Source organism: Anser anser (assembly GCF_964211835.1).
Source record: "Anser anser genome assembly, chromosome: Z".
Classification (NCBI taxonomy): domain Eukaryota; kingdom Metazoa; phylum Chordata; class Aves; order Anseriformes; family Anatidae; genus Anser; species Anser anser.
This window is the reverse complement of record NC_139723.1, coordinates 73,944,635-73,956,707: the sequence shown is the minus strand read 5'-3', so window position 1 is coordinate 73,956,707 and position 12,073 is coordinate 73,944,635. Positions and strand designations below refer to the sequence as shown.

Genomic DNA, 12,073 nt, shown 5'->3' with positions numbered 1-12,073 from the left:
GTGTAAATTAATTAATTCTGCCCAATTGTAATATTTGCTGCTCATTATCCTCTCCTATACCTTTATACAATCTTTTAGGGATCCTGGTGTCACACAACCAAGTATGAGCCAAATAAAAACGAATCATAAACGTGTTTCCATTCCATCTTCAGATTTAAGTTGTTACAGCCTGACACTGAAGCTCTCTTTAGGTTATCAAAGAACATTTATAAATGGAGACTTCCTGAAGGACCTCTGCAACTTACACAGATGATCCATTTTCTTTTTTTTTTGCCTTTTTTTAAGCTTTAAAACTTTCAACAATTGTGCCAAACAAGCATATTGTCTCTTCTGAAAGAGAGAAGAAATTGCATATCAAGGCTCCATATTTTCAACCTAAACATATACACATGTACACATACACGCAAACTAATTAACACTATGCTCCTCGGTAACAACTCTTCCAAATAATTCAAACCTTACCCAAGTCTTCATTAACTTTTTTTTTAAGGTGTTCAGTAGAAGTATATGAGCAAGATAAATAAAAGCAAGAATAGAAAAGTCCAGTACAAAGGCAGAGTACTACACTACCTAAGCAAATAGCTTCTTAGAATAGAAACTAGCTGTAATATGCTAGTTTCTCAGGGATCAGCTTACAGTAACCAGCAAAGACTAAGTATGTTTTATTGTGTAACTGAGAAAAGTATGGATAGCATTAACCTCTAAGGATAAAGCAGTAAGGCCAGAACCATTACTTGATCTGATTATTCCAACAATGGCAATTTGCCTTATTCCTTGAGTGGCAGAAAAATCTTGAATCCTTCATTCACAGATGCTTAAAGATATTATAAAATCAAGTTAAATCATAAGAAGAAACTTAATAATACCTTTATAACCCTTGCACTCGTCATTTGATAAACTGTTTCCAAATCTTACTCAGTTTTATGTCCATCAAAGGAAAAGATCACGAAAATTTTTGTAAACCACTCAAGATTCTCAGTCATAAGAGATTAAAATCAAAATAAGTCTCAGCACTTTTTTTTTTTTAATTGACAGCTATAGTTTCTTCTCACATGATAAAATGAGAGGCTGTGAAAAAGATCTGCTAATGAAGAAAACCTGGAGTCAACACAGCTGACTACCAGCCCTGGTAAGATCACATATACTTAGATTTTACCTTTCTGACTAATCGAAGTGCTTGTGTTCTTTCTACTTCATTACTCTGCTGTATGTCAATGCACCTAAAATAAGTTAAAAAAACATTTTTGTTTATATCAAAAGTAACTTTCACCTTAACTGTTAACATCTCACATTAATAATATTCATACAACTGAATAAACAGAACATAAATTATGAATGATTGTTTAAAAATCTGCCTTTCAGTAAACATATTCATGGTTAGACAGTTGGTTTCAGTTTATATTATTTTCAGTTATCCTCATTACAAGTAAATCACTAGAATGCTCTCAAACGTACAATGACAAAGCATAACAGTTTCAACAATTCTGAGCTAGCTGCATGTGTCATTTCAAATAAGATTAAACAAAAGCATTTGTAATATTTCAATTTTTTTATATGCTTTCAGAAAAATCCCTTTGCCAAGAAAATTTATCACCACACTAAAAAATTTATTATCACACTAAAACTGAGAATGTGTGTATATATGAAAACAAACATATCAGAACATTAAATCTGATAATTTTAACAAAGGAAGCACTAGAAATGATAATTAGATCTAGTCACCACACTGGCCTTATTATCTCATTGTTAGTTTGCCCTTTGGTATCTTTGTGTTGGGTCATGGTTTATACTTAGATTATAAATTCTTGGGCATGAACTACTTTTTTGTCCTGACTTTGTACTAGAGGCCCTAAAGCAGTGTGATGATACTAAGAATTGGAACAAATCCCACAAAACTAGAGACATGAATATTACTATGGTTTCAATTTGCTAATAATACCATAGACTAATTTACAATTAATGGCATTTATGATACAAAAACATTTTTAATGTGTCTAATTTTTTAGATTATCCTTAGGATGCCATGTACTAGAATAGCATTTTATTTGGATTAGCTGGTGTGATGTATTATTCAACTTTTTAAAGAAGTACATTATTCACACTGAAAAAAAACTTTTATAAAAGTATATGTGAAGAATATAAGAGGATATGAAACCATGTTTTCTCACCTCTCTCAACAAAAAATAATAAGTACAATTTTGCAATTTGCAAGAAGAAGGGAAAATTACCTGGCTATTAAGTAATCCACTTTCAACTTTAGCACCTTCTGGAGAATACTGGAGTCTCGAATGAGATAGCGGAGGGCTCGCAATCCTGCTGCTCGCACCTCTTTTGCTTCATTTAGTAAGGCTAACCGCAGACTACAATGAAGGAAACAAAGAGGGCAAACAATTATACAGCAGCAGGTACACTTCACCATCTGAGATGCAGATACTACCAACTTGTTTAAAATAAGTCAGATTTTTGAAGAGAAATATCCTGTATTAATTTTCTTTGAGATATTCACCTGTGCAGTCTAGAAGACAAACCCTCACCTTGCCAGCAGATGTAGACAATATATTAATCTGAACAAAGTCAGATTTTTTGTTGTTTTAGAAGTCTGTATACCCCTGAAACAAAATACGACCAAGACCTGTATATGACTTATTTGACAAAACAGTTGAGCACAATATTAGTCCTGAAAAAGTATTCCAGATTAGTTAAAATTTTCAGAAAGTTTAACAGACAGAAAGCACTTCGTACTCTGCTGCACTGTTAATCCGTATGTATGGATCTTCAGAATAGATCTTCAGAATAATGTCTAGACAACTGAGACAAAACTCACCCCTGCATATGGCAGGGGGGTTGGAATTAGATGATCTTTGACGTCCCTTCCAACCCAAGCCATTCCATCCTATGAAATTTGAACCTTAACTATTACATGCATTGCTGTCTAAAGATATTATGACATCAGTATGCTTACATGAAACATGGATGTCAATGGAAAACACGTAACTTAAGCAGAGCTATATAGCATGGATTTCTACACATTTCATTTCAAAATATAATTGAAACATATTTCTCTTTAGAGAGATTTTGAAAGCGTTTTGCTTGCACACCAATGAGCTCTCCTAAACCTAACGTGATAATGTAATCCCTAAATCCACCAGCAAGGTTTAAAAAAAGGGAAATGTGAAAAAATGAGATCTTGAAGACCTCCAGAAATAGAGTTTGAGAGTATTAAGTGACACACTGTCCTTCTGAAGTTTCTCAAAAGATTTTACCATCTTCCTTAAATACAAAGGAAGAAAAAACTTAGCCACATATTTTAGGAGGATTGTTTCAGTAGACATCTGAGAATGTGAACACTGCAGCCAGTGAGACTGACTTTCAACCTATACAAATAGATTTTTCTCTTGTTCTTATTCTAAGATGGTCATGCATGGTCATAAACCATTCCAAGACCAAGATCTTCTGAATCTTTCTGAAGATGAGTTAGTCAGTCCATGTAAGAGTCACTATAAAAGGAATCTACTTCCAGGTGATGTCTAGACCAAGAAGAAAGGCTGCAATACTTTATGCAAATACAGATAAACTGATTACTGCTTTCAGCACCAAGGAAGACAATCACTGTTGTAATATCAGATACGATTCTTCATATAAAAACTTTAAGCTAAGCTAGTAGAAAAATATGAGATCAGGAAAACTTCCTTTACAAGAGCTGAACTACGCAAGTTATTTCCAAGTCCTTCAAGAAAAGCAGACCAAAGGAAAGGTAAGTAACCATTCATCTGCTTTGAACAGATAACAGGTATTCTTTAGATCATGAATCATATTTTGTTTCTAGTGTTGCAGATTGGTAGAGATGGAAGTCAGAGATGAGCATAAGACTCACACCTTCTCAGCAGTATTTTTCTATTTGGACTTTTACCTCACTATTTGTAATTGGTTTGGATATTCCAGTTTAAGACACTTCAGTGGAGATTCTAAGACAGAAGATACCCATTTCCCATGAAAACAATGATGTGGCTATGACATTTCTTATTAGGATAGCCAAATACAGCATCTGGATTTTTTTCCCCTCCATCAAGAAAAGTAAATTTACTTTTATATTTGAGAGGAAAGCCTTTTTTGAACAGCAGAGCAAACAATCTTTAAAGGTAGGTGTGTGTGTTTGTACACATGGACATAGGTTCTGGCTTCTCAGGCAGAACTCCACAAGCAGAAAGTTTTTAAAAATGAATCACAACACAGAAAGAATAAAGCAATTAAGAGACAGAGGTATGAGACAAACAAATATTTTCTTCATATTAAGTCATTGTTTTGGAGATGCATGTGGAGATTCCTATCCTAAAGTCTTTTTTAATATATTAAGTATCAGACTAAGAAGTGAAAATGGTGGAAGAATGGAGGAAATCCATCAGTATTATCACTGGCCCACCAAGCTTCACATCTAAGAGTCTGGAAAGAACATTAATATGAGCTATCTTCATATATTTGCTAGCATTTGCACAAAAAGGATTCCAAAGCTCACCCAGATGACAGTTTATCAGATATCCTCTTAAAAAAAGCTATCTACTTTACCAGAATAGTTTATGAGAACTATATTCTGCTAATCTTTTGAAAGAGTTGGAAAGAGTTATTACAACAGTGTACTAAAAAGGAAACACTTTCCTAACATAGTAATAACCCGAAACTTTCACATAAGGTATTGCTGAAGATTGTATTAGAGGATATGAAGAGGTTATAGAGTGATGAAAAGTAATCACACAAATCAAAATCTGAAAAGATGAACGCAAGGAGCAGAGGTGAATGAACGGTAGATTTTTATCCTGACAAATTTTATCCTGATTTTTATCCATTTAAGTATCAGGTTCACAGTCTCCTTTGGTAGACAGTACTTAATATACAATTTGTAATGTGAAAAAAGGATGGGGGGGATTACAGGGACTTAAGGATGGAGCTATAAGAATCTTCAAGGGAATTTAAAAATTATGCCTATGGAAAACTGGCAAGATGAAGAAAACTGAAGATTGTTAAGTGTGAGTTAATGCACAGAATTCTAGAACAGCCACCAGATCACGAAAATGATTTTGATCTGTACACTGTGTGCATCTGTGTCTGAAAGCTGAAAACGTATTACGATGCAAGAACAGCAGCAAATTTGTCCAAGTATTTTCAGTGTCACTACAGAAATGAGAAGTGCCACCTAAGACAGCATTAGGACTGAAAACTTTAATACTGCTAAAAGTCTGGAAAAACTAAAAGGATGGAATTAGAAAGAATATTGACTAACTAGTAGGTACTACAGGAACCTACTACTACAGGTTCATTCTTAAACTTTTCTCTTAAATCATCTCATCTACTCACTACAGTAAGATAACAATGGTTTTGACAGATCTCTGATCCAGTCAGATAATTGTATATATTGTGAATTTGGTATGGCTAAAGCCTCTTGGCACATTACTAAAAGACCTCAAAAGTTACTGAGGCCTACCAACACTCCATTTTCTTCATGGCTCAAGGCTTCCTCTCAGCTGTCAATGGTATGGTGCTCTGGGAACCGGCAAGACCAATCTACACTGGGAATGACAACAAAATGTGTCACTATTATCTCCAACTGCTGGCAAGAAGAAACTATAATCAGGTACCTGGAGTGAAAAGAGAATGAGTTCTAAAAAACAGATCTTTTAACTCAAGAATAACTGCAATTACTGCAGACTAGTATATCAGAAAAGTGCAGACTACAGCTGTCTTTAGTTTGGTTAAATTGTCCATCAAGGTTACTGACTCCAAAACCCAAAACTTTATAGGAAAACCTCTAATTCTTCTTGAAGTCACTGATTCCCTTATAGTCTAATGCTTTGAAGTTAACAATTCATACTCCAAATGAAGAAACTTGTACACTATTTCCTGCACCCAAATAACCGTTCTCATCTTCAAAGAAAAACAAGTTTGTTCTGTACTACAAGAAGATTTGTATATGAAAATCTAGGATAATGTTGAGAAAATCAGAAGAGCAAATTATAAAATTACACGTTATTTCCAAAGGAATATATATACTTAGCCTAACTCAAGGTCGCTTCCTAAAATAATTTAAAAATTCTGCACTTGCAAATTTCTCAGAATAGCTCTAATCTATGTAGCAAAATAAACCGCAAACAGAATATTGAAATATTAAAACATTAAATCCTAAATCTGTTTTTTTTCTACCACCAAAGCTGAGCCTAAGGACCAATTTACCAACGTCTGCACAAAAACACAAGTTCTGGAAACAGGCATGTAGTTCTTTTGACTGTCAGACATTGAGACAAGACATAGGAAAATTCCATTTGAAAGTATATACATAATGTTTTAGGAGTAAGGAAATCAGTCCAACAAAGCATACACACACACAGAAATTAACAAAAAGTTCATCTTTAAAATCTTAGTTCTACTACATTAAGAGTATGCTCCAAATTGTTTAAGAGAACATTTTTATACAAGTCCTTTCTGCAAGTACTGAGATGTTTTATTTTTCACATTTCTGAGAAAATACAACAGAGAAATCTACACTTTCATTTGGAGTTTTTTTCCCCCTCTTCCTGAAAGTGTATAATGTATTTCTGATTTTACTCATTAAAGTACTTGTAAAGTATGCATTTGCATTATGAAATTCTAAACATACTGGAAATACAAAATTCCAGTTTCAAAAGTACAAATAAAATTGATTTAATTGTACCTAGAACAATGAAAGTACCCTACTATTACCACAGTACCCAAAGTATTATCCTAGTGTTCCTTATTACTTACCATATTATGATGCTGTCATACGTAAATCCTAGCTTTTCTTCAGCATGGCCAGTATTACAAAGAAGCTGAAAACAAAAGAAGTCAACTATTACTTATAATTCTTTAACAATTACTATTTAAAACCTAAGATATTTGGTAATGCTTCTGAAGTAACACAAGGAATTTCATTCATTGCAAGGGGAGGGAAGTGTACCAACTTCAGATTTCCCTGAAAATTTTTGCTGACAGTATTCAGTTCCTACATACACACCAGACACACAAGCCTTTGGCCTCTCTTAGTAGATAGGAACTTGCACAACTGCCTAAGTTGCCTACTGGTCAGTTTTTTAACTCTACTTTCAGAAGCTATGCTTCAGATTGCTCCTTTTGCTGCCTTTAGGCTCTTTTTGGAAAAAGCACTGATTAGGCAATTGGTAACCTCAGCAGACAAAAGAGACTGAAGTCAAAGCACATAAAACATTTGCATTCAAAAATACAGCTTGGGTGACAGTTTTGAAGTAAAGCTGGACACTGATGGTCCACTGTAATGTTTCATTCACCACAGCAGCACAAGCACAGAAAAAAACTGAGAAGTAGTTGCAAGTGGAAAGGGTCCCACAGCTGCCATTTACCCTGACCTGCCATCCATTCCACAGGATTTGTGATTTTTTTTTTGGTACCTCTGAAAAATCATTGCAAAGGTTGAGTTTACACCCACAAGCTGTAGCAATTTCTAAATACTTCAGCCTCATCTGTCAGTTTTGATCACAAAACTGCAGACTTACACGTGCAGTTTTTACGTCCAAAGCCAATCTCAAAAGGAACAATCTACTGCTTGCCATGTTTTAACCTCTCAAGAAAAGAACAATAGTCTCTCCTTTAAGAAGTACTGGTATTGTTCTCTTTTACAATGGTTGCAAAGGTCCTAGTCTTCTCATTTACCTAAAATAATAAAATAATTTAGTATTAGATTCAAATGTCAAAGCATTCAGACAAAGCACTTCCAAGAACTCAAATGACTAATACCAATTGCAACAGATTTACATTTTGTCCTCTCCTTTTGAAATAGGTATGCATTCAAATCTAAGCCACTGCAGTATCACCAGTTTGCCTTCAGTGAGAAGTTCAGTGTTTGTACAACTAGTGAATACTACTGGTCTGAAGTTATTAACATTTATCAAACACTATGCCCATTTATTATTAAACTCATTTTATTAGCATGATGGTTCAAATTCAAACTGTATTTAGGTTTATGCTCAATCAGAACAAATTCTTCCAAAGGTGACATTACATTTTAGGAAATTATTTTTTATATTTTAAAAAATATGATTTAGATTATACTGAAATCCAAAGTTATCAGTGAAAGATTATTTGAGCCAAATATGGAGATGATCCATGCCAATTTAATAATCTAGACTTAATTGAAATATTTTTGATTTTCCATTTTTCTTAGCAGTGGCTTGTAAAATAAAGTTATTACATAACCCATTCTACTCTATCTTTCCATTTTAACTGAGAACCACATAGAACCACACAGGTTGGAAAAGACCTCCCGCATCATCAAGTCCAACTGTTAAACTGGCACTCACTGCCAAGTCTACCAATAAACCATGTCCCTAAGCACTACATCTACATGTCTTTTCAATACCTCCAGGTATAGTGACACAACTACTACTTCCCCGGCAGCCTGTTCCAATGCTTCCCAAGCCTTTCAGTGAAGATTTTTTTTCCCTTTCAAACATCCAAAACTCCCCTGTTGCAGCCTGAGGCCATTTCCTCTTGTCCTATTACTTGTTGCTTGGGAAAAGAGACTGACTCCCATCCTTCTACAGCCTCCTTTGAGGTAGTTGTAGAGAGTGAGCCTAAGCCTCCTGTCCTCCAGACTCCTCAGCTCCCTCAGCCACCCCTCATAAGACTTGTTCTCTAGACCCTTCACCAGCTTCGTTTCCCTTCTCTGGACACACTCCAGCACCTCAGTGCTCCCTGTACTGAGAGGCCCAAAACTGAACACAGTACTCGAGGTGCGGCCCCACCAGAGCCGAGTACATGGGGATGATCACTTCCCAAGTCCTGCTGACCACACTATTTCTGATCCAAACTAGGATGCTGTTGGCCTTCTTGGCCACCTGAGCACATTGCTGGTTCATATTCAGTCAGCTATTGACCAACACCTTCAGCTCCCTTTCCGCCGGGCAGCTTCCCAGCCAAAATGAAACTAGGCAATCATGTGCATTAACTAGTCATGACAATATGTCATATCCTACAATCAGTCTATTTTTGCCATGTTGTTGGACTGCCTAAGGCCACCACTGCTGCTTTAGCATTTCTATTGACATCTTATGAACTGTAAAAATTGGCTGGCAGAGTGTAAGCAAGATAGTGTGAGAAGACTGAGTAAAAACACTTTTGTTCAGTTTCAGACAGGCTCATCAACAGTTGTTTAGGCTTGTCATTTATACATCTAACCTCACCCCATCATTCTATCCTAGACAGAAATGAGAAATCCTAATTTAACATACACCAGACTATCTTCAACAGCCTTTTTCCTATTTCAAAGAAATTAAAAAGGAATTTTAATTCTGTTACGTGGACTTTCTTTTCTGAGGAAATAAAAGATAAGCAATAAAGTTTACAAAGTAGCTGCAATTTAGCAACAGCTGAAAGTATGTGCAACTCTTTCAAGCCTTTAAACCCAACGCACAAAAACAAGTCTTTCTAATATGACACTTAATTTCAGCTATACAACTGCAGAACAATTCTGCATTATTTATTTCTAAATAGACTAGAGAAGTAGCCTTTAATTAAGAGAAGTCAGAAGACTGCTTAGCAAGGACTTGGAAACGCTTTAGGGCAACCAGTTCCGTAGTCACCAAAATATCAAGGGGATAAGGAGTAGAGAAGAAGTCATTCAGCTTTGTTAGCAGCAGCCTGAAGCTCTTCCCTAACTTATGTGTGTATTAATACTTACTGGTGGTAAACTACCACATAAACAGAAATTAACTAAAAATGTAACAGGTATTTACCCTTACAGACACTGTCAATATGCTTTATACTGTGAAGAATATTAAGCACTGCTCATCATCATTGCTCCAAATTGAACAAAATCAAAACCTTGCTTTTGCAGAATAAATTATAAGTAAATGCAAAGATACGGAAAATTCTGTTTAAGTTTACATCGGAAAGTAAGTGCATTGCCCATATCTGTTTCCCACCCTTACTCAAGTGACATTCATTGCTAGATTTAAATGGTACATTAAGCAGAACTCTGAAAAGCAAAGATGCTCATCTTCTCATTTTAGTTTAGTCCTTCCAAGAACATCTAATTTTATTTATTTTCCCTACTGCATCATTTTCCCACCCACCATTAATTCTTCACTAATTTTGTTAATTCTAACAGCACTTATGGATAGATAAAAACCTCCTGTAACTTGCTCATTGCACCTATCAAGTGTTTTGCTTTGTGTCCCCCCCCACCAGTGTTTTCCATGTGCCAAAGTTATGTACCTTTTTGTACTTGCTAATGGTTCTGTCCCGCTAAGTCCAAAACACCGGCATGAAAATAAATGTACTTAGTGCTTATTGTAATAGTTCCATGGACCACAGTCTCAAAACATGTCCCTACTGACACACACTCCTGTTTAACTTGCAAAGGGAACTATCATTACAAAATGCAGAGATTTTACTCAGAAAGCAATTGGCAAGATGAAACGTGACAAATCACTGGTCCTGATAAAAGACTGTCATTACAGGTACTCTCATGCCTTTCAAAGGAACAAGATCTTTTTTATTCTTCCATTAATTAAAAGAGGTGTTGCAGCTGCCATGCACACAACAGTAGCCTGTGGACAAAGGTCAGATTCTGAAGTGCCACTACATTGGCCCTATCATCTGGAACACACGCACTCTTCTGAGGCAACTCTTCTGTCACTGCGCTTACCACACATTTTGTTTCAGTGGTCCCAAAATGAAACTAAAGCAGAAGATGTGTTCCAGGAACACACCTAGCCTGCTGCAACTGCTAAAGGGCATTCAGTTCTCAGGGCTGGACTAGAAGTAGTCCAAAGTAACCGCTCTTTACCAAATGCATGCAGTGTTACCTCTTCAGTAATGACTATTTTTCTTTATGTGAGTACTCCCACCAAGCACGACTTCATTGATAGATACACCTGGTCTTATCTTGAAGTTCAATCATGAAACCTAATTGTATTTTGGAAGTTTCCTCAAGTTTAATTGCTCTGTGGATACAAATATCTGAATGCGATAATCATTATCAAAACATGATAGCGTTTACATGCATGTGGAACATCTCACAGAGACAATGAACACAAAATTGGCTGAAAAAATACAGAACTAGCTACTGGCTGTTTATTCTCATTCCAAGAGGCCAGTTACCTAAGTATTGACTTTCCTTAGAACTTACATAATGTAGTGTGCTTACAGGATTTCCAGCTAGAAAACAATTTAAAAGATGGACAGCAAGATCAAAATTCAAAATCTTACAGTGATTTAAAAGGAGTGCCCAAAATGGGTAATAAAATTCAATTAAATAAAGGGAACAGTGTATCATGTCAAGTTAACACATTAAGAGTCATAGAGAAACTAAAAGGAGCCCAGCAGAGAAATACAAGCTGTCCAGAAAGCATTCAGAATGTCAAATACAGTAACAATTCTGAAAGTAAAGCAAGATCTGAGTTACAGTAACCTATAAACTAAATGAATTAATGTGATGTCATCTCCAAAAAGTAATTTTACCATTGGAAATAATAATAGGATTGCATTATGTCAGATTAAGAGATATTTTTCTACTCAGGCTACTCTTAAAATGCAGTGCCCCAAATTGTGTTTTAAGACTGGAGAAACTGGAAGAAGTACAGCAGCAAAACATACAAGGCAGGCAGAAAATACACCCATGAAGGTTGAGCAACTGGGTTTATCTAGTCTGTTAAAAAAGAAGACTGGCAAAAGTAAGGCTGGATTGACATACGTTTAAAAGGGAATAAAGTCATGGAAGCTGCTATAAAGAGGATACTGTTCAGCTGGTCTTCATACTTTAGGTATTTGCTCAGTTACAAATGTCTGGCCTTAAATATTTTAAAGGCGAAACCTTGCCACTTTCTTTACATTTCACTTTCAAATAACATTAAGCAAGTTAGTGATTATGGACCAAAAGCAGTGATTTTTGTTGATAGCTCAATTCCTGACAAAGCTGTCATGTTTTTGACTGTAATATTGAACAAGTAATATGTATTTTGTAGTACTATAAGTCTGTAGGCACAGGCAGTACCAGAATACTACAATCTGCTTGTGGCTTGACATTGCCATA

The 12,073-nt window shown here is 35.5% G+C and overlaps 1 protein-coding gene across 1 annotated transcript in view; it reads right to left on the bottom strand.

Annotated features, from left to right (window-relative positions):
- Positions 1 to 12,073, bottom strand: part of RICTOR (RPTOR independent companion of MTOR complex 2) — an 80,930-nt gene that overhangs the window by 47,621 nt on the left and 21,236 nt on the right. Inside the window, exons 4-6 of the mRNA XM_083818456.1 lie at positions 6,772 to 6,836; positions 2,229 to 2,360; positions 1,157 to 1,220 (exon numbers count right to left, since the gene is read on the bottom strand). Coding sequence (XP_083674582.1) covers positions 1,157 to 1,220; positions 2,229 to 2,360; positions 6,772 to 6,836 — 261 coding nt within the window. The remainder of the gene's footprint in view (positions 1 to 1,156; positions 1,221 to 2,228; positions 2,361 to 6,771; positions 6,837 to 12,073) is intronic.